Source organism: Anomaloglossus baeobatrachus, chromosome 11 (genome assembly GCF_048569485.1).
Source record: "Anomaloglossus baeobatrachus isolate aAnoBae1 chromosome 11, aAnoBae1.hap1, whole genome shotgun sequence".
NCBI classification, from domain to species: domain Eukaryota; kingdom Metazoa; phylum Chordata; class Amphibia; order Anura; family Aromobatidae; genus Anomaloglossus; species Anomaloglossus baeobatrachus.
Genome location: NC_134363.1, coordinates 185,947,984 through 185,971,782, shown reverse-complemented (window position 1 = coordinate 185,971,782; position 23,799 = coordinate 185,947,984). Strand labels below are relative to the sequence as shown.

Genomic DNA, 23,799 nt, shown 5'->3' with positions numbered 1-23,799 from the left:
TCCGGAAGTGGCGGTTGTCGGCGGCGGAGCGGAGAGATGAGGCGGGAGCAGCGCCGGAGGCTGGGCGGCCTGTGCCTGCTGCTGCTGCTGGCCGTGCTGCTGCTCAGGTAACCTGCCGGGGGTCGCAGTGCTGGGGGTCCCGGGGGGCGACAACTCTCATCGCCTGCTGTGACTGCACGAGACTGGAGCAGTGTCACCGCCCCCTATACAGAGACAAGCAGCATTAACCCCTCCCTGACCAGTGTGGTGTCACCGCCCCTATACAGAGACAAGCAGCATTAACCCCTCCCTGACCAGTGTGGTGTCACCGCCCCCTATACAGAGACAAGCAGCATTAACCCCTCCCTGACCAGTGTGGTGTCACCGCCCCCTATACAGAGACAAGCAGCATTAACCCCTCCCTGACCAGTGTGGTGTCACCGCCCCTATACAGAGACAAGCAGCATTAACCCCTCCCTGACCAGTGTGGTGTCACCGCCCCCTATACAGAGACAAGCAGCATTAACCCCTCCCTGACCAGTGTGGTGTCACCGCCCCTATACAGAGACAAGCAGCATTAACCCCTCCCTGACCAGTGCGGTGTCACCGCCCCTATACAGAGACAAGCAGCATTAACCCCTCCCTGACCAGTGTGGTGTCACCGCCCCCTATACAGAGACAAGCAGCATTAACCCCTCCCTGACCAGTGTGGTGTCACCGCCCCCTATACAGAGACAAGCAGCATTAACCCCTCCCTGACCAGTGTGGTGTCACCGCCCCCTATACAGAGACAAGCAGCATTAACCCCTCCCTGACCAGTGTGGTGTCACCGCCCCTATACAGAGACAAGCAGCATTAACCCCTCCCTGACCAGTGTGGTGTCACCGCCCCCTATACAGAGACAAGTAGCATTAACCCCTCCCTGACCAGTGTGGTGTCACCGCCCCCTATACAGAGACAAGCAGCATTAACCCCTCCCTGACCAGTGTGGTGTCACCGCCCCTATACAGGGACACACAGCATTAACCCCTCCCTGACCAGTGTGGTGTCACCGCCCCCTATACAGAGACAAGCAGCATTAACCCCTCCCTGACCAGTGTGGTGTCACCGCCCCCTATACAGGGACGAACAGCATTAACCCCTCCCTGACCAGTGTGGTGTCACCGCCCCCTATACAGAGACAAGCAGCATTAACCCCTCCCTGACCAGTGTGGTGTCACCGCCCCCTATACAGAGACAAGCAGCATTAACCCCTCCCTGACCAGTGTGGTGTCACCGCCCCCTATACAGAGACAAGCAGCATTAACCCCTCCCTGACCAGTGTGGTGTCACCGCCCCCTATACAGGGACAAGCAGCATTAACCCCTCCCTGACCAGTGTGGTGTCACCGCCCCCTATACAGAGACAAGCAGCATTAACCCCTCCCTGACCAGTGTGGTGTCACCGCCCCCTATACAGAGACAAGCAGCATTAACCCCTCCCTGACCAGTGTGGTGTCACCGCCCCTATACAGAGACAAGCAGCATTAACCCCTCCCTGACCAGTGTGGTGTCACCGCCCCCTATACAGAGACAAGTAGCATTAACCCCTCCCTGACCAGTGTGGTGTCACCGCCCCCTATACAGAGACAAGCAGCATTAACCCCTCCCTGACCAGTGTGGTGTCACCGCCCCTATACAGGGACACACAGCATTAACCCCTCCCTGACCAGTGTGGTGTCACCGCCCCCTATACAGAGACAAGCAGCATTAACCCCTCCCTGACCAGTGTGGTGTCACCGCCCCCTATACAGGGACGAACAGCATTAACCCCTCCCTGACCAGTGTGGTGTCACCGCCCCCTATACAGAGACAAGCAGCATTAACCCCTCCCTGACCAGTGTGGTGTCACCGCCCCCTATACAGAGACAAGCAGCATTAACCCCTCCCTGACCAGTGTGGTGTCACCGCCCCCTATACAGGGACAAACAGCATTAACCCCTCCCTGACCAGTGTGGTGTCACCGCCCCTATACAGGGACACACAGCATTAACCCCTCCCTGACCAGTGTGGTGTCACCGCCCCCTATACGGGGACAAGCAGCATTAACCCCTCCCTGCCCAGTGTGGTGTCACCGCCCCCTATACAGGGACGTGCAGGACAAACAGCATTAACCCCTCCCTGACCAGTGTGGTGTCACCGCCCCCTATACAGGGACGTGCAGGACACACAGCATTAACCCCTCCCTGACCAGTGCGGTGTCACCGCCCCCTATACAGAGACGTGCAGGACAAACACAGCATTAACCCCTCCCTGACCAGTGTGGTGTCACCGCCCCCTATACAGGGACAAACAGCATTAACCCCTCCCTGACCAGTGTGGTGTCACCGCCCCCTATACAGGGACAAGCAGCATTAACCCCTCCCTGACCAGTGTGGTGTCACCGCCCCCTATACAGAGACAAGCAGCATTAACCCCTCCCTGACCAGTGTGGTGTCACCGCCCCTATACAGGGACACACAGCATTAACCCCTCCCTGACCAGTGTGGTGTCACCGCCCCCTATACAGGGACGTGCAGGACAAACAGCATTAACCCCTCCCTGACCAGTGTGGTGTCACCGCCCCCTATACAGGGACAAACAGCATTAACCCCTCCCTGACCAGTGTGGTGTCACCGCCCCCTATACAGGGACAAACAGCATTAACCCCTCCCTGCCCAGTGTGGTGTCACCGCCCCCTATACAGGGACGTGCAGGACAAACAGCATTAACCCCTCCCTGACCAGTGTGGTGTCACCGCCCCCTATACAGGGACGTGCAGGACACACAGCATTAACCCCTCCCTGACCAGTGCGGTGTCACCGCCCCCTATACAGAGACGTGCAGGACAAACACAGCATTAACCCCTCCCTGACCAGTGCGGTGTCCCCCCCCCCGATCCATCACTTTTTACTTGTTTTCTGTCCCTGTCTGAGGCTCATTCTTCCCTCCCCCCGATCTGGCTCCATGCACCCCCCCCCCCAACCAGCTCCACGTACCCCCCAATCTGCTCCCCGAGCCGCACAAGCCAGCCACACTTACCCCCAGCCCCAAAAGCAGCTCCACGCACCAGCCACCCTGAACCAGCTCCACACGCACCCCCCCCCCCCAAATTGGCTCCACACGCACCCCCCCCCCCCCCTCCAAATTGGCTCCACACTCACCCCCCCCCCCCCCTCCAAATTGGCTCCACACACACACTTCCCCTCCTCCCCCAAACAGGCTCTGTTTACTTCCTAAGTTCATACACTGCATCTTTTGATGCATCTTTGGTGCGTTTTTGACATCACAAAGCTACACCTATATCATTCATTTCCTTCCTCCAGCAAAGTCTATGAGATTTCTATGTTGCTGTCCACACTGGGCACCTTTTCTTGGCTGCATTTTTGAAGATGCAGCCTGTCGATTATTTCTGCGTTTTTGCAGCGTTTTGGAGCCTTCCATTCAATAGATTCGACTTAGCAAAAACGCATTGCATTTTTGAGTTTTTAGTGCATTTTCGATGCACTGGCAAAAAGATGCCGCGTGTGAACATAGCCTAGACCAGTTCTGCGCCCCCCCTCCCCTGGACCAGTTCTGCACCCCCCATCTGGCTCTGTGCTCCCGGCTCCGTGTGCCACCCAACAGGCTACAAGACTGATCCAACCATTTAAGGGAGGCTCCAACTCGCAACCTCTCACCACTTACAAGGGCCGCAGTTAGTATCTGACTCTTTATTCACGTCTGACATTTCTCCCCATCACTCATGTTTTGTAGGGAAGATGCCGCTCACTTAGGGGGGCTCCGCAGTCATCTAGGGGTCTAATGTAATCAGAGATCCCCAAACCACCAACCAAGGATTTGGTTAATTCCCCCACAATTTAAGCTGCTAGAACTGGTCTGGGGGATGTCATGTGACCTCTGAGCCGGCGGCAGTCGTCATGTGACCTCTGAGCCGGCGGCAGTCGTCATGTGACCTCTGAGCCGGCGGTCGTGAATAGCTCTTTGGGACTGACAGCAAGTAGAGATCTTGAAATCAGGACTTGACAACCTCTGCCCTTGTTCCGGGATGAGCCGTTACCCATCTGTGATATTGTCCTGTGTAACCCCTCATGGTGGGAGTCTGATTTGAGGAAGATTGGTGGAATACATCCATTTATGTGCTGCACTGGGCCCTTGTATGGGGGAGGGGCGGCCTGTCTATGACGCCTCCTGTCGCCCCCATTCTTGCTGCCTCCGGTCCTCTATTTCTACAGGCAGCGCTGCTCCTGGGACGCTCGGCTCCTTGTAATAACCAAAGTGTCATCTAAAACGATGCAAATGTGTCAGGGGGAATTTGCATCTGGCCGATGGCTCAATACAGATTCTTATAGTGGCCTTTAAGAAGGATCTCTAGGATCACAGCCCCAGAGACACCCGGAGCCATCATCACCCACACTCCCCGCACCCATCACACAGCCCATAGTGACCCGGAGCCATCATCACCCACACTCCCCGCACCTATCACACAGCCCATAGTGACCCGGAGCCATCATCACCCGTACTCCCCGCACCCATCACACAGCCCATAGTGACCCGCAGCCATCATCACCCACACCACCCGCACCTATCACACAGCCCATAGTGACCCGGAGCCATCATCACCCGTACTCCCTGCACCCATCACACAGCCCATAGTGACCCGGAGCCATCATCACCCACACTCCCCGCACCCATCACACAGCCCATAGTGACCCGGAGCCATCATCACCCACACTCCCCGCACCCGTCACACAGCCCATAGTGACCCGGAGCCATCATCACCCGTACCCCCCACACCCATCACACAGCCCATAGTGACCCGGAGCCATCATCACCCGTACTCCCTGCACCCATCACACAGCCCATAGTGACCCGGAGCCATCATCACCCACACTCCCTGCACCCATCACACAGCCCATAGTGACCCGGAGCCATCATCACCCACACTCCCCGCACCCGTCACACAGGCCCCTAGTGACCCGGAGCCATCATCACCCATACCCCCCGCACCCGTCACACAGCCCATAGTGACCCGGAGCCATCATCACCCACACCCCCCGCACCTATCACACAGCCCATAGTGACCCGGAGCCATCATCACCCACACTCCCCGCACCCATCACACAGCCCATAGTGACCCGGAGCCATCATCACCCATACTCCCTGCACCCATCACACAGCCCATAGTGACCCGGAGCCATCATCACCCACACTCCCCGCACCCATCACACAGCCCATAGTGACCCGGAGCCATCATCACCCACACCCCCCGCACCTATCACACAGCCCATAGTGACCCGGAGCCATCATCACCCATACTCCCTGCACCCATCACACAGCCCATAGTGACCCGGAGCCATCATCACCCATACTCCCTGCACCCATCACACAGCCCATAGTGACCCGGAGCCATCATCACCCACACTCCCCGCACCCATCACACAGCCCATAGTGACCCGGAGCCATCATCACCCACACCCCCCGCACCTATCACACAGCCCATAGTGACCCGGAGCCATCATCACCCACACTCCCCGCACCCATCACACAGCCCATAGTGACCCGGAGCCATCATCACCCATACTCCCTGCACCCATCACACAGCCCATAGTGACCCGGAGCCATCATCACCCACACTCCCCGCACCCATCACACAGCCCATAGTGACCCGGAGCCATCATCACCCATACTCCCTGCACCCATCACACAGCCCATAGTGACCCGGAGCCATCATCACCCACACTCCCCGCACCCATCACACAGCCCATAGTGACCCGGAGCCATCATCACCCACACCCCCCGCACCTATCACACAGCCCATAGTGACCCGGAGCCATCATCACCCACACTCCCCGCACCCATCACACAGCCCATAGTGACCCGGAGCCATCATCACCCATACTCCCTGCACCCATCACACAGCCCATAGTGACCCGGAGCCATCATCACCCACACTCCCCGCACCCATCACACAGCCCATAGTGACCCGGAGCCATCATCACCCATACTCCCTGCACCCATCACACAGCCCATAGTGACCCGGAGCCATCATCACCCACACTCCCCGCACCCATCACACAGCCCATAGTGACCCGGAGCCATCATCACCCGTACTCCCCGCACCCATCACACAGCCCATAGTGACCCGGAGCCATCATCACCCACACTCCCCGCACCTATCACACAGCCCATAGTGACCCGGAGCCATCATCACCCACACTCCCCGCACCCATCACACAGCCCATAGTGACCCGGAGCCATCATCACCCACACTCCCCGCACCCATCACACAGCCCATACTGACCCGGAGCCATCATCACCCACACTCCCCGCACCCGTCACACAGCCCATACTGACCCGGAGCCATCATCACCCACACTCCCCGGAGCCATCATCACCCACACTCCCCGCACCCGTCACACAGCCCATAGTGACCCGAAGCCATCATCACCCACACTCCCTGCACCCGTCACACAGCCCATAGTGACCCGGAGCCATCATCACCCACACCCATCACACAGCCCATAGTGACCCGAAGCCATCATCACCCACACTCCCCGCACCCGTCACACAGCCCATAGTGACCCGGAGCCATCATCACCCACACCCCCCGCACCCATCACACAGCCCATAGTGACCCGGAGCCATCATCACCCACACTCCCCGCACCCATCACACAGCCCATAGTGACCCGGAGCCATCATCACCCGTACTCCCCGCACCCATCACACAGCCCATACTGACCCGGAGCCATCATCACCCACACTCCCCGCACCCGTCACACAGCCCATACTGACCCGGAGCCATCATCACCCACACTCCCCGGAGCCATCATCAACCACACTCCCCGCACCCGTCACACAGCCCATAGTGACCCGAAGCCATCATCACCCACACTCCCCGCACCCGTCACACAGCCCCTAGTGACCCGGAGCCATCATCACCCGTACTCCCTGCACCCGTCACACAGCCCATACTGACCCGGAGCCATCATCACCCACACTCCCCGCACCCGTCACACAGCCCCTAGTGACCCGGAGCCATCATCACCCGTACTCCCCGCACCCATCACACAGCCCATACTGACCCGGAGCCATCATCACCCACACTCCCCGCACCCGTCACACAGCCCATACTGACCCGGAGCCATCATCACCCACACTCCCCGGAGCCATCATCAACCACACTCCCCGCACCCGTCACACAGCCCATAGTGACCCGGAGCCATCATCACCCACACTCCCCGCACCCGTCACACAGCCCATAGTGACCCGGAGCCATCATCACCCACACCCATCACACAGCCCATAGTAACCCAGAGCCATCATCGCCCACACTCCCCGCACCCATCACACAGCCCATAGTGACCCGGAGCCATCATCACCCACACTCCCCGCACCCGTCACACAGCCCATAGTGACCCGGAGCCATCATCACCCACACCCATCACACAGCCCATAGTAACCCAGAGCCATCATCGCCCACACTCCCCGCACCTATCACACAGCCCATAGTGACCCGGAGCCATCATCGCCCACACTCCCTGCACCCATCACACAGCCCATAGTGACCCGGAGCCATCATCGCCCACACTCCCCGCACCCATCACACAGCCCATAGTGACCCGGAGCCATCATCGCCCACACTCCCCGCACCCATCACACAGCCCATACTGACCCGGAGCCATCATCACCCGTACTCCCCGCACCCGTCACACAGCCCATAGTGACCCGGAGCCATCATCGCCCACACTCCCCGCACCTATCACACAGCCCATAGTGACCCGGAGCCATCATCGCCCACACTCCCTGCACCCATCACACAGCCCATAGTGACCCGGAGCCATCATCACCCACACTCCCTGCACCCATCACACAGCCCATAGTGACCCGGAGCCATCATCACCCACACCCATCACACAGCCCATAGTAACCCAGAGCCATCATCGCCCACACTCCCCGCACCTATCACACAGCCCATAGTGACCCGGAGCCATCATCACCCACACTCCCTGCACCCATCACACAGCCCATAGTGACCCGGAGCCATCATCACCCGTACCCCCCGCACCCATCACACAGCCCATAGTGACCCGGAGCCATCATCACCCACACTCCCCGCACCCATCACACAGCCCATAGTGACCCGGAGCCATCATCACCCACACTCCCCGCACCCATCACACAGCCCATAGTGACCCGGAGCCATCATCACCCACACTCCCCGCACCCATCACACAGCCCATAGTGACCCGGAGCCATCATCACCCATACTCCCCGCACCCATCACACAGCCCATAGTGACCCGGAGCCATCATCGCCTACACTCCCTGCACCCGTCACACAGCCCATAGTGACGTGGAGCCATCATCATCCATCACACAGCCCATAGTGACCCGGAGCCATCATCGCCCGTACTCCCCGCACCAATCACACACCCCGAGGCTCCTGTTACCCAGGATGAGGCGTTTCTTCCATCTCCAGCTTTGTCTAGTCCCAGTAAGGGGGGGGGTGGGGGATTCATTTTTAGGTGGGTTGGGGGGTTTGCAGGCAGATACATAGTAAAGGGCGAGTGCCCGATGGCCTCTGTGCTGCAGCTCATTACCCTCCCTCCATTATTTTCTGCAGCTTTTCCCGCTGTTGTGCAGCATTATTATCCTCGCGCTGTCGTATATGGACAATCGATCACTTCCCCTGGATTTTGCAAAACGCGACTTTTAGTACTAAAAAGTTGCAAAACAGATCAAAGACCAAAAAAAGAGCATTTTTGATTTTACCCAAAACCCATAAACACTTGGGCCATTTCGAAGAAGAATCAACAAAAACCACAAGAAAAAAAAAAAAGTAAATGCGGAGTCCGGGCCGTGAGCTGTAATGGGGGTTCATTTTGTCCTGAGGGGGTCGCACTTCATGTGGGATATTGGGGTTGGTCCCCTGGGGGCGGGCGCTGGGCACCTTCGTTGGGTTTGTGCCCCCCATGCTCCAGTCCCTTATTGTAGTATCTTCTCCAGGGGGCCGGCTCTGCTGCATCTTGTGAGGCAAATCCCGGGATATGAAGATGAATTATGACTCCAGTCATAATCCCTCATCACTCCCTGGCAGTGCCCCCTCCCTTCTTGTTCTCAGTGTTCCACTTACACCTCCATGGCCATGTCCTGTGATATGGAAATTAGGTGGTGTGGGAACAATGGACACAGGATGACTCCCTGCCGTCACCCTGTAGTAGGAGCTGCTAGCTAGTTAGCAAGGCTATGGAAATAGCCAGACAGAACGACTCCAGTAAAAAATGGTTCATATCTCGCAAGCCATATTTCCGATAAATATGGCAACCATAAAAATGGTGTCTCCGCATGCGGACGATGCCGGCACACCCTTTTTATGGGAGCAGGACATTGGGAAATGCCCCAGGCGTGATATCAGCCAATGGGGAACTGGCAGACAGGTCATGAGTCCCCTCGTTCTGTAGCTAAATTCATAACTGTCACAATGAGAGCATTGGCGTCCGCCTACGACGCTCCCAGGCAAAGTTATGGCCATATTCCATGTTGTGGATATTGTCCATAACTCAAGTCAGGGGTGGAGCAGTGCTCCCTGTGAGGTCACGAAGGTAGGAGGGGACCTGGACTTGCCCAGGTTGATAACCCTACTTCGGCCATTTTCCAGTGTTCTTTCGCTGGGGGCACGTGTAGGAAACATCTGTGGGAAGGATCCTAGAAACCTGGGTACAGCGCCCCCCTGTGGCCAGACGCACAAGGTAACTGATTGAATTGCATACCTGTTGTAAACCATGCTTTATCTGTAACTGTACTCTGACATATGTATATTCTGTAGATTCCCTATTGTATATATTGTAGTTTCTAGTGTGCTTTAGGCTGATTAAATTATATAATTAATCTTGGGCTGTTCTGTTATCTCGATCTTGAATCCCACGTCTGTGTGTTCGGCTAATAGTTACCGTGAAGCGGTTGGTGGCAGCGAGTTTGTGCCAAGGATTATTGTGGGGAGGCCAGTGAGATTCGGGGAGATTTTATATATTCCGCCCGCGGAGGTCGGGGAAATATATACCCTACTCTCACCGGGGACCCTTCAATAATCGGCATAAGTAGTATAGCGGCCTCCTTGCTTATTGTCGGGCAATTCCATAATTGGCCTGACTATAAGAGGGGCGCTAGAGAGCGCGTCACGTGCTCTGTCTGTCGGTCGGGAGGTATAAAGGAGGGGTGACCCCCACTTGTTACCCCCCGATTGTGACGTACTGGTAGCCAGCGCGGGGGATTTCTGAGTGACCCCCCGGTGGTTTGTGACATATTGGTGGCATAGCGGTGGGATCGAGATAATAGTGTGTGTGAGTGTGAGACCCATACTCCCAGACACTAAAGACTGCCTGCAGCAGCTGTGGCTGCTGGGGTCTTCAGACTAGCTCAACACTAGAGTGTCAGAGTGCAGATACTGTAAGGTGTGTGGAGGCATCAGGTGTCAGTTCTGTGTCAGTGACCAAAAGTCTGCAAGAATGGCTGATGGCACCAGGAGCAGAGCTATGCAACTGGCCAATGCTAAAGCAGGAGCCGAAGAGAGGGAGGACGGTGCTGTGGACAGTAATGAGGAGGTTGTCCACGAGCCCTCCAGGAGCTCGACGCCAGAAAACCGTCCTGCAGAGGACAGCGCACAAGCTGGCAATTATGGACAAGATGAGGAGCAGCTCACCCAAGGGTCCTCAACGAGCCAGATGCCAGCCCTCCGCTCTGCAATGGACAGTGAATCACCAGGCTCCGCAGCGGGCCGCAGATCACCACGTGCCATTCCACCGAGCCTGGGAGGCTCGGATAGCCTTCTTCAAATGGCTATGGCCCTTCTCCAGGCTGGAGACCAGGAGGGCTACAAGGGACTCCTGGCAGAGCGCAGGGCAGAGCGGCAAGCAGCGCGTGAGGCTGAGGCTGCGGAGCGGCAGGCAGCGCGTGAAGAGCGCCAGGCAGAGCGTGACTACCAGCTGCAGCTAGCTCAGCTCCGGCCCTCATCAGCCACACGTGACCTTCAAGACACCAAACTTCCAAAGGTCCGTGTTGAGGACTTCCCAGTGCTGGAGAAGGATGGAGACTTGGACTCTTTCTTGACTGCTTTTGAACGGACTTGCTTGCAGCACCATCTGAACAAGGACCAGTGGGCCAAATACCTGACCCCCCGTTTAAGGGGTAAGGCCCTGGATATCCTTGGGGACTTGCCTGCTGAGGCAGATCAGGGCTACGACACCATCAAGCGGGCCCTGATCCAACGGTACAACCTCACCCCGGAGTCCTACCGCAAGAAGTTCCGGAGCCTACAGAAGGGACCAAAGGACTCCTGGGCTGACCACAGGCGGGCACTTGCCCGAGCTGCCGACCACTGGACCCAAGGCCTGCAGCTTTCCACCGGACCGGAGATCCTGGACTTGTTCATCACGGAGCAACTCTTGTGGAACTGCCCTGAGGATCTCCGCCAGTTCATCCGAGACCAGAAGCCAAAGGGGTCCACGGCTACAGCTGCCCTGGCCGATGACTACACCAACAATCGGGCTCCTGAAGCCAGGAGAGCAGCCACCAGCAGCACCTGGAGAGGGGGTAAGATGAATTCTGCGACTGCCCCACCTGCCCCTAGACTGCAGGGGGTGTCCCCCTCAACTCCCCTCTCCGGGCCCGTGGCGGAACCAAGACGGTGCCACCAGTGCAACCTACCTGGACACTTCAAGGCCATGTGCCCTCAGCGTCCCAAGGCCCCGGCTCCGTCCCCGTCCCAAGGGCCGCCCAAGGTGTATTGTGTGGGTGGGGGTGGTGGTAGGTCCCTGGACAGCTTCCAACCTGTCACCGTCGGCCGGTCTGTGACCATAGGACTGCGAGACAGCGCCTCGGAGGTGACTCTGGTGCGGCCTGAGATGGTGTCCCCCCAAGACTTGATCCCTGGAAAAACCCTCGCTGTCTCCGGGATTGGAGGCATTGACCCGGCGCTGCCTGTTGCTGACATTTATGTGGACTGGGGCGCAGGGCGAGGGGTGAGGGAGGTGGGGGTAACTGATCGGATCCCCGCAAACGTGCTACTTGGGACAGATTTGGGGCAGATAACCTCCCAGTTTGGGCCCCCCCCAAGGGCTGAACCTTCAGCCCGTACTGACATGACTCCTAACAATGTTAATGTGTTATCTATGAATGATGTAAGGGAGGAGGGAGTGAACTCTGATATTTCTGCTTGCATAGACACCATAGACACACACTCAGCTGCAGCTGTGACAGGGGAGGGGGTCAGAGAAAGGTGTGACAATGCCTCTACAAGTAACCAGCCTGTGAGCTGGGATCTGTTGCCCTCTGCAGGGATAAGCAGAGAGCAGGGGGCTGCAGGGGGAGGACCAGTGTGTGGGGTGGGGGCTACCACAGCAAATGTGGGGTCCCCAGAGATTTCACAGCGGGGTTCTGTTGCTGCAGGAGGGGAACAGGCAGGTGAGATTGGGGCCGGTCCAGGAGCGGAAGTGCTCCCAGGTAAGATCTCGGTGCATGGTTCCCCCACAACCGGGGTGTCAGGAAGCCAGGTAGGTCTGCCTGAACCGGCGACTTGGTCAGGAACGGAGGAGGAGCAGGCACGACCCACGGTCGCAGCGGCTGTGGCCGCTGTCACCCGCAGTGGGAGTGCTGGAAGCCAAGGGGCCTCCCGGAGGTCCGATAGCTCTTCCCCTTCTGACCAAGTGGCAGCCGAGTCAGGTGGAGGCCAGGACACAGGTCCCGGGGGTACTGACTGAAGATGTGACAGTCTCGTCGATTCTGGCCACATCTAGTCAGGGGTTTCAGGCAGCGTTAGAAGCTGACGACAGCCTGAAAGCTCTTAAGGAGCAGGCGGCACAGCCTCCCTCGGACTCGGACCCGGAGCGAGTGGTCTGGGGCCAAGGACGGCTGTACCGGGCCACGGTCCAGCAGGGTTCACCGGAGGCGTGGCCCAGGGACCGACAGTTGGTGGTACCCTATCCGTTCCGGACGGAGTTGTTGCGGATCGCACATGAGATTCCGATGGCCGGACACCTAGGGATCGCTAAGACCAAGGCCAGGTTAAACCAGCATTTCTACTGGCCAAAAATGGGGGCCGATGTGGCTGCCTACTGCCGTTCGTGTGAAACCTGTCAGAGAGTGGGGAAGGCGGGGCCACGCCCCAAAGCCCCACTAGTATCTCTGCCAATCATCGATGAGCCTTTCAGGAGGGTGGCTGTGGATCTGGTCGGCCCGCTGGCCATCCCCAGCAGCTCCAGGAAACGCTTCATACTGACGGTAGTGGACTATGCCACCCGGGTACCCAGAAGCAGTGGCCTTGTCGTCCATTCGGGCTGACAAGGTGGCCACCGCATTGCTGGAGATTTTCTCCCGAGTGGGTTTTCCCCAGGAAATGCTCACTGACCGGGGGACCCAATTCATGTCCCAGCTGATGGAGGCCCTCTGTAAGCAAGTCCAGGTGCGACATCTGGTGGCCAGCCCGTACCATCCACAGACTAATGGCCTGTGCGAGCGGTTCAATGGCACCTTAAAGCAGATGCTTAAGATGTTGGTCGACTCCCATGGGCGTGACTGGGAGCGGTATCTCCCACACCTGTTATTTGCTTACCGGGAGGTTCCACAGGCCTCAACAGGATTCTCACCGTTTGAGCTCCTGTACGGGCGACGTGTGCGGGGCCCCCTGGCTCTGGTGAAAGAGGCTTGGGAAGGGGATTTGGCCACCCCTGGAGTGTCGGTTATCGAGTATGTCATGCGCTTCCGGGACAAAATGCAGGCCTTGACGCAACTGGTACACGACAATATGGCTCAAGCCCAGGCCGATCAGAAGCGTTGGTACGACCAGAACGCTTGTGAGAGGACCTACCAAGTGGGTCAAAAGGTGTGGGTACTGGTCCCCGTACCACAGGACAAGCTTCAGGCAGCCTGGGAAGGCCCATACCTCGTGTACCAGCAGCTCAACCCTGTGACGTACCTGGTCACCCTGGACCCTGCCCGTGGAAGGCGGAAGCCCTTCCATGTGAACATGATGAAGGCACATCATGAGCGGGAGGCATGTGCGCTCCCCGTGTGCAACCTGCCCGAGGAGGGAGAAGCGGAAACCCTCTTGGATATGCTAGCCCAGGTTAGGGCAGGCGGATCCATTGAGGATGTGGAGGTTGGCCACCAGCTCTTGGAGGACCAACGGTCCCAGCTGTGGGCCACCCTACACCCCTTCCGGGGGTTGTTTACCAACCAGCCCGGAAGGACTGACTTGGCTGTCCATCACGTGGACACTGGGGATCATCCCCCGATCCGGCGTTCAGCATATCGGGTCTCCCTGGAGGTGCAGCAACACATGCGCCAGGAGATTGACGAGATGCTGAAGCTGGGGGTGATCCAGGCATCCAACAGCGCTTGGGCCTCGCCTGTAGTCCTCGTTCCTAAGAAGGACCGAACCACTCGGTTCTGCGTGGACTACAGGGGGCTCAATGCGGTCACGGTCGCCGATGCGTACCCAATGCCACGCATCGATGACCTGCTCGATCAGTTGGCCGGGGCTCAGTACCTGACCATCATGGATCTGAGCCGGGGATATTGGCAGATCCCCCTGACTCGCAAGGCCAGGGAACGCTCTGCCTTTATTACCCCATTTGGACTGTACGAGTCCACGGTGATGCCATTCGGGATGAGGAATGCCCCTGCCACTTTCCAGCGGATGGTCAACACCCTGCTCAAGGGACTTGAAGGGTACGCGGCCGCGTACCTGGATGACATTGCCGTCTTCAGTCCCACCTGGGAAGATCACCTAGAGCATCTAGCACAGGTGCTCAGGCGGGTCCACCGGGCAGGTTTGACCATCAAGCCGGGCAAGTGTCAGCTGGCCATGAGCGAGGTCCAGTACCTCGGTCACCGGGTAGGCGGGGGAACACTGAAGCCCGAGCCTGAGAAAGTGGAAGCCATCGCATCCTGGCCCACCCCCAGGACCAAGAAGCAGGTGATGTCCTTCTTGGGGACCGCTGGGTACTATAGGAGGTTTGTTCCATGCTATAGTAGCCTGGCAAAGCCCTTGACGGACCTCACCAAGAAGAAGCTGCCCTCTGCAGTCGATTGGACAATGGACTGCGAGACAGCCTTCCGGGCCCTAAAGGACGCCCTGTCCAGCCCGCCCGTGCTACAGGCAGCCGACTTCACGCGGCCGTTTGTAGTACAGACCGACGCCAGTGACTTCGGCCTCGGTGCGGTGCTCAGCCAGGTGGACTCTGCGAGCCAAGAGCACCCAGTCTTGTACCTGAGCAGGAAGCTGTTACCAAGGGAAGTTGCCTATTCCACGATGGAGAAGGAGTGCCTGGCCATAGTGTGGGCCCTGCAGCGTCTGCAACCCTATCTATACGGGCGCCACTTCATCGTGGAGACGGACCACAATCCCCTCAGCTGGTTGCACACCGTCTCTGGGACGAATGGGCGATTGTTGCGATGGAGCCTTGCGCTCCAGCAATACAACTTCACCATTCGCCACAAAAGGGGCCGTGACCACGGTAACGCAGACGGGCTGTCCCGACAAGGAGAGGTCGCGGACGGGCGCACGGGGGAACACCGGAGTGTGCTGCCCCCTAGCGCCCTCAAAAGGGGGGAGGTGTGAGGCAAATCCCGGGATATGAAGATGAATTATGACTCCAGTCATAATCCCTCATCACTCCCTGGCAGTGCCCCCTCCCTTCTTGTTCTCAGTGTTCCACTTACACCTCCATGGCCATGTCCTGTGATATGGAAATTAGGTGGTGTGGGAACAATGGACACAGGATGACTCCCTGCCGTCACCCTGTAGTAGGAGCTGCTAGCTAGTTAGCAAGGCTATGGAAATAGCCAGACAGAACGACTCCAGTAAAAAATGGTTCATATCTCGCAAGCCATATTTCCGATAAATATGGCAACCATAAAAATGGTGTCTCCGCATGCGGACGATGCCGGCACACCCTTTTTATGGGAGCAGGACATTGGGAAATGCCCCAGGCGTGATATCAGCCAATGGGGAACTGGCAGACAGGTCATGAGTCCCCTCGTTCTGTAGCTAAATTCATAACTGTCACAATGAGAGCATTGGCGTCCGCCTACGACGCTCCCAGGCAAAGTTATGGCCATATTCCATGTTGTGGATATTGTCCATAACTCAAGCCAGGGGTGGAGCAGTGCTCCCTGTGAGGTCACGAAGGTAGGAGGGGACCTGGACTTGCCCAGGTTGATAACCCTACTTCGGCCATTTTCCAGTGTTCTTTCGCTGGGGGTCACGTGCAGGAAACATCTGTGGGAGTTCCTAGAAACCTGGGTACAGCGCCCCCCTGTGGCCAGACGCAACAAGGTAACTGATTGAATTGCATACCTGTTGTAACCCATGCTTTATCTGTAACTGTACTCTGACATATGTATATTCTGTAGATTCCCTATTGTATATATTGTAGTTTCTAGTGTGCTTTAGGCTGATTAAATTATATAATTAATCTTGGGCTGTTCTGTTATCTCGATCTTGAATCCCACGTCTGTGTGTTCGGCTAATAGTTACCGTGAAGCGGTTGGTGGCAGCGAATTGTGCCAAGGATTATTGTGGGGAGGCCAGTGAGATTCGGGGAGAGTTTATATATTCCGCCCGCGGAGGTCGGGGGAATATATACCCTCCTCTCACCGGGGACCCTTCAATAATCGGCATAAGTAGTATAGCGGCCTCCTTGCTTATTGTCGGGCAATTCCATAATTGGCCTGACTATAAGAGGGGCGCTAGAGAGCGCGTCACGTGCTCTGTCTGTCGGTCGGGAGGTATAAAGGAGGGGTGACCCCCACTTGTTACCCCCCGATTGTGACGTACTGGTAGCCAGCGCGGGGGATTTCTGAGTGACCCCCCGGTGGTTTGTGACAGTCCCCTGGGGGCGGGCGCTGGGCACCTTCGTTGGGTTTGTGCCCCCCATGCTCCAGTCCCTTATTGTAGTATCTTCTCCAGGGGGCCGGCTCTGCTGCATCTGTCCTCCTTCTCCGCAGAGCGCAGCTCCCGGGGGGCACAGCCTCATCCCTCCACCAGAGACGTTCAGACCTCCTGCTACCTCCATAATTACATCCCCGGGAATAAGAGCTTTACCTTGCGTCACTCCCTCACACCCCCTGAGAGGAGCGGATAACACCATCATCTCCCCCCTCCCCCCTGATACAAGGCTCCTTACTACACACTGTCTATCTTTGTTCATCCTGAGCCACCTGTTTCATGAACAGAAGATCAAAGCTAGAATACCACCCCTCAGTCAGCCCTGGTGGGGGGCAGTGAGAGGTCGCCTCTCCGCAGCTTTTTTAGGCTCTAGACAGTGCGGTGATTAGGGGTTTGGGGGTTGCCACCCGACATGACATCTGTTATCCCAATAGCAGAAACGTCTGAATAGTAAAAAAGGACCATTTTCAGTAGATTGCAGCAATTCACTGTCACGGACATAGAGATTTTTTTCATCCTGAGCCTCCTGCTTCATGAAGAAACTTTCTTTTTAAATATCATACAGAATTTACATTGCCATACACATGATATGCCAGCTGTTCTGAAACTACAACTCCCAGCATTCCCAGATAGGCTAGAGATGAAGGCTGCTGATCCCTGGGTAGATGATAGATTGTAGATAAATACTACAAATCCATCCCTCCTTTCCATCCATCCATCCCTCCTTTCCATCCATCCATCCCTCCTTTCCATCCATCCATCCCTCCTTTCCATCCATCCATCCCTCCTTTCCATCCCTCCATCCCTCCTTTCCATCCCTCCCTCCCTCCTTTCCATCCCTCCCTCCCTCCTTTCCATCCCTCCCTCCCTCCTTTCCATCCCTCCCTCCCTCCTTTCCATCCCTCCCTCCTTTCCATCCCTCCATCCCTCCTTTCCATCCCTCCATTCTATCCCTCCTTTCCATCCATCCATCCCTCCTTTCCATCCATCCCTCCCTCCTTTCCATCCCTCCCTCCCTCCTTTCCATCCATCCCTCCCTCCTTTCCATCAATCCCTCCCTCCTTTCCATCCATCCCTCCCTCCTTTCCATCCCTCCCTCCCTCCTTTCCATCCCTCCCTCCCTCCTTTCCATCCCTCCCTCCCTCCCTCCTTTCCATCCCTCCCTCCCTCCTTTCCATCCCTCCCTCCCTCCCTCCTTTCCATCCCTCCCTCCCTCCCTCCTTTCCATCCCTCCCTCCCTCCCTCCTTTCCATCCCTCCCTCCCTCCTTTCCATCCCTCCCTCCCTCCTTTCCATCCCTCCCTCCTTTGCATCCCTCCCTCCCTCCTTTCCATCCATCCCTCCCTCCCTCCTTTCCATCATCCCTCCCTCCCTCCTTTCCATCCATCCCTCCCTCCCTCCTTTCCATCCCTCCCTCCCTCCCTCTTTCCATCCCTCCCTCCCTCCCTCTTTCCATCCCTCCCTCCCTCCCTCTTTCCATCCCTCCCTCCCTCTTTCCATCCCTCCCTCCCTCTTTCCATCCCTCCCTCCCTCCCTCTTTCCATCCCTCCCTCCCTCCCTCCCTCTTTCCATCCCTCCCTCCCTCCCTCTTTCCATCCCTCCCTCCCTCCCTTTTTCCATCCCTCCCTCCCTCCCTCCCTTTTTCCATCCCTCCCTCCCTCCCTCTTTCCATCCCTCCCTCCCTCCCTCTTTCCATCCCTCCCTCCCTCCTTTCCATCCCTCCCTCCCTCCCTCCCTCTTTCCATCCCTCCCTCCCTCTTTCCATCCCTCCCTCCCTCCCTCTTTCCATCCCTCCCTCCCTCCCTCTTTCCATCCCTCCCTCCCTCCCTCTTTCCATCCCTCCCTCCCTCCCTCCTTTCCATCCCTCCATCCCTCCTTTCCATCCCTCCATTCTATCCCTCCTTTCCATCCATCCATCCCTCCTTTCCATCCATCCCTCCCTCCTTTCCATCCCTCCCTCCCTCCTTTCCATCCATCCCTCCCTCCTTTCCATCAATCCCTCCCTCCTTTCCATCCATCCCTCCCTCCTTTCCATCCCTCCCTCCCTCCTTTCCATCCCTCCCTCCCTCCTTTCCATCCCTCCCTCCCTCCCTCCTTTCCATCCCTCCATCCCTCCCTCCTTTCCATCCCTCCCTCCTTTCCATCCCTCCCTCCCTCCTTTCCATCCCTCCCTCCCTCCTTTCCATCCCTCCCTCCCTCCTTTCCATCCCTCCCTCCTTTGCATCCCTCCCTCCCTCCTTTCCATCCATCCCTCCCTCCCTCCTTTCCATCATCCCTCCCTCCCTCCTTTCCATCCATCCCTCCCTCCCTCCTTTCCATCCCTCCCTCCCTCCCTCTTTCCATCCCTCCCTCCCTCCCTCTTTCCATCCCTCCCTCCCTCCCTCTTTCCATCCCTCCCTCCCTCTTTCCATCCCTCCCTCCCTCTTTCCATCCCTCCCTCCCTCTTTCCATCCCTCCCTCCCTCCCTCTTTCCATCCCTCCCTCCCTCCCTCTTTCCATCCCTCCCTCCCTCCCATTTTCCATCCCTCCCTCCCTCCCTCCCTTTTCCATCCCTCCCTCCCTCCCTCTTTCCATCCCTCCCTCCCTCCCTCCCTCTTTCCATCCCTCCCTCCCTCCTTTCCATCCCTCCCTCCCTCCCTCTTTCCATCCCTCCCTCCCTCCCTCTTTCCATCCCTCCCTCCCTCCCTCTTTCCATCCCTCCCTCCCTCCCTCTTTCCATCCCTCCCTCCCTCCCTCCTTTCCATCCCTCCCTCCCTCCTTTCCATCCCTCCCTCCCTCCCTCCTTCCATCCCTCCCTCCCTCCCTCTTTCCATCCCTCCCTCCCTCCCTCCCTCTTTCCATCCCTCCCTCCCTCCCTCTTTCCATCCCTCCCTCCCTCCCTCTTTCCATCCCTCCCTCCCTCCCTCTTTCCATCCCTCCCTCCCTCCCTCTTTCCATCCATCCCTCCCTCCCTCTTTCCATCCCTCCCTCCCTCCCTCTTTCCATCCATCCCTCCCTCCCTCTTTCCATCCCTCCCTCCCTCCCTCTTTCCATCCCTCCCTCCCTCCCTCTTTCCATCCCTCCCTCCCTCCCTCTTTCCATCCCTCCCTCCCTCCCTCTTTCCATCCCTCCCTCCCTCCTTTCCATCCCTCCCTCCCTCCTTTCCATCCCTCCCTCCCTCCTTTCCATCCCTCCCTCCCTCCTTTCCATCCCTCCCTCCCTCCTTTCCATCCCTCCCTCCTTTGCATCCCTCCCTCCCTCCTTTCCATCCATCCCTCCCTCCCTCCTTTCCATCATCCCTCCCTCCCTCCTTTCCATCCATCCCTCCCTCCCTCCTTTCCATCCCTCCCTCCCTCCCTCTTTCCATCCCTCCCTCCCTCCCTCTTTCCATCCCTCCCTCCCTCTTTCCATCCCTCCCTCCCTCTTTCCATCCCTCCCTCCCTCCCTCTTTCCATCCCTCCCTCCCTCCCTCTTTCCATCCCTCCCTCCCTCCCTCTTTCCATCCCTCCCTCCCTCCCTTTTTCCATCCCTCCCTCCCTCCCTCCCTCCCTTTTTCCATCCCTCCCTCCCTCTTTCCATCCCTCCCTCCCTCCCTCCCTCTTTCCATCCCTCCCTCCCTCTTTCCATCCCTCCCTCCCTCCCTCTTTCCATCCCTCCCTCCCTCCCTCTTTCCATCCCTCCCTCCCTCCCTCTTTCCATCCCTCCCTCCCTCCCTCTTTCCATCCCTCCCTCCCTCTTTCCATCCCTCCCTCCCTCCCTCTTTCCATCCCTCCCTCCCTCCCTCTTTCCATCCCTCCCTCCCTCCCTCTTTCCATCCCTCCCTCCCTCCCTCTTTCCATCCCTCCCTCCCTCCCTCTTTCCATCCCTCCCTCCCTCCCTCTTTCCATCCCTCCCTCCCTCCCTCTTTCCATCCCTCCCTCCCTCCCTCTTTCCATCCATCCCTCCCTCCCTCTTTCCATCCCTCCCTCCCTCCCTCTTTCCATCCATCCCTCCCTCCCTCTTTCCATCCCTCCCTCCCTCCCTCTTTCCATCCCTCCCTCCCTCCCTCTTTCCATCCCTCCCTCCCTCCCTCTTTCCATCCCTCCCTCCCTCTTTCCATCCCTCCCTCCCTCTTTCCATCCCTCCCTCCCTCCCTCTTTCCATCCATCCCTCCCTCCCTCTTTCCATCCATCCCTCCCTCCCTCTTTCCATCCCTCCCTCCCTCCCTCTTTCCATCCATCCCTCCCTCCCTCTTTCCATCCATCCCTCCCTCCCTCTTTCCATCCATCCCTCTACCTCTATCTTCAGGGACTCTGCCCCGTGAGGCCGTGCTGCGCTCATTATATCTGCACATCCGGCTGTTTGTGCTGTGGCTTTCGGAAATGTATTAATGACAGTAATATATATATAAATGTGTCCTGCAGAGCTGCGGTGATATATAGTCCTCGCTGTGTGCGGGGGTCCTCGCTGTGTGCGGGGGTCCTCGCTGTGTGCGGGGGTCCTCGCTGTGTGCGGGGGTCTTCGCTGTGTGCGGGGTCCTCGCTGTGTCCGGGGCCCGCTGGAGGGCAACTACGAGGCCGAGAATCGGGTAGACCTCTGTAATGTCCAGCGCCAGAGTCGGTAACGGCTGCAAACCTCCCGTCATGTGTTAGCTGCACCTTGTAGTGATAATGATAGAGGCTTAAAGGGCAATTCCAGAAACTCCCCATATCTGCAGCAGGAGCTGGGTGTGACTGCAGGGTAATAACATGACCGCCGGCGCCAGCTACAGAAGTGACAACCGCTAACAATGATTTTTTTTTTTTTTATCTTTCATAGAAGTTGTCAGTTTCCTTTTCCCGCACAAGAAATTGCAAGGTGTCTGGTCAGAAAACCTTTTCCTCTTCCGTCAGTGCGGCTGGACCCCCCCCCCCCCCCATCCCGGCCTCTTCAGTCTGTGCGGCTGGACCCCCCCCCCCCCCCATCCCGGCCTCTTCAGTCTGTGCGGCTGGACCCCCCCCCCCCCATCTCGGCCTCTTCAGTCTGTGCGGCTGGACCCCCCCCCCCCATCTCGGCCTCTTCAGTCTGTGCGGCTGGACCCCCCCATCCCGGCCTCTTCAGTCTGTGCGGCTGGACCCCCCCCCCCCATCCCGGCCTCTTCAGTCTGTGCGGCTGGACCCCCCCCCCCCATCTCGGCCTCTTCAGTCTGTGCGGCTGGACCCCCCCCCCCCATCCCGGCCTCTTCAGTCTGTGCGGCTGGACCCCCCCATCCCGGCCTCTTCAGTCTGTGCGGCTGGACCCCCCCCCCCATCCCGGCCTCTTCAGTCTGTGCGGCTGGACCCCCCCCCCCATCTCGGCCTCTTCAGTCTGTGCGGCTGGACCCCCCCCCCCCCCCCCATCCCGGCCTCTTCAGTCTGTGCGGCTGGACCCCCCCCCCCATCTCGGCCTCTTCAGTCTGTGCGGCTGGACCCCCCCCCCCCATCCCGGCCTCTTCAGTCTGTGCGGCTGGACCCCCCCATCCCGGCCTCTTCAGTCTGTGCGTCTGGACCCCCCCCCATCCCGGCCTCTTCAGTCTGTGCGGCTGGACCCCCCCCATCCCGGCCTCTTCAGTCTGTGCGGCTGGACCCCCCCCCCCATCTCGGCCTCTTCAGTCTGTGCGGCTGGACCCCCCCCCCCCATCCCGGCCTCTTCAGTCTGTGCGGCTGGACCCCCCCATCCCGGCCTCTTCAGTCTGTGCGTCTGGACCCCCCCCCATCCCGGCCTCTTCAGTCTGTGCGGCTGGACCCCCCCATCCCGGCCTCTTCAGTCTGTGCGGCTGGACCCCCCCCCCCATCCCGGCCTCTTCAGTCTGTGCGGCTGGACCCCCCCCCCCCATCCCGGCCTCTTCAGTCTGTGCGGCTGGACCCCCCCCCCCCATCCCGGCCTCTTCAGTCTGTGCGGCTGGACCCCCCCATCCCGGCCTCTTCAGTCTGTGCGTCTGGACCCCCCCCCATCCCGGCCTCTTCAGTCTGTGCGGCTGGACCCCCCCATCCCGGCCTCTTCAGTCTGTGCGGCTGGACCCCCCCCCCCCATCCCGGCCTCTTCAGTCTGTGCGGCTGGACCCCCCCCATCCCGGCCTCTTCAGTCTGTGCGGCTGGACCCCCCCCCCCATCCCGGCCTCTTCAGTCTGTGCGGCTGGACCCCCCCCCATCCCGGCCTCTTCCGTCTGTGCGGCTGGACCCCCCCGTCCCGGCCTCTTCAGTCTGTGCGGCTGGACCCCCCCGTCCCGGCCTCTTCAGTCTGTGCGGCTGGACCCCCCCCCCCATCCCGGCCTCTTCAGTCTGTGCGGCTGGACCCCCCCCCCCCATCCCGGCCTCTTCAGTCTGTGCGGCTGGACCCCCCCCCCCCATCCCGGCCTCTTCAGTCTGTGCGGCTGGACCCCCCCATCCCGGCCTCTTCAGTCTGTGCGGCTGGACCCCCCCCCCCCCATCCCGGCCTCTTCAGTCTGTGCGGCTGGACCCCCCCCCCCCCCCATCTCGGCCTCTTCAGTCTGTGCGGCTGGACCCCCCCCCCCCCCATCCCGGCCTCTTCAGTCTGTGCGGCTGGACCCCCCCGTCCCGGCCTCTTCAGTCTGTGCGGCTGGACCCCCACCCCGGCCTCTTCAGTCTGTGCGGCTGGACCCCCCCCATCCCGGCCTCTTCAGTCTGTGCGGCTGGACCCCCCCATCCCGGCCTCTTCAGTCTGTGCGGCTGGACCCCCCCCATCCCGGCCTCTTCAGTCTGTGCGGCTGGACCCCCCCCCCCCATCTCGGCCTCTTCAGTCTGTGCGGCTGGACCCCCCCCCCCCATCCCGGCCTCTTCAGTCTGTGCGGCTGGACCCCCCCATCCCGGCCTCTTCAGTCTGTGCGGCTGGACCCCCCCCCCCCATCCCGGCCTCTTC

General features: G+C 59.0%; 1 protein-coding gene across 1 annotated transcript in view; it reads left to right on the top strand.

Moving 5' to 3' along the window:
* Positions 1 to 23,799, top strand: part of GLB1L2 (galactosidase beta 1 like 2) — a 46,223-nt gene continuing 22,424 nt past the window's right edge. Inside the window, exon 1 of the mRNA XM_075327666.1 lies at positions 1 to 107. Coding sequence (XP_075183781.1) covers positions 37 to 107 — 71 coding nt within the window. The 5' untranslated portion in view covers positions 1 to 36. The remainder of the gene's footprint in view (positions 108 to 23,799) is intronic.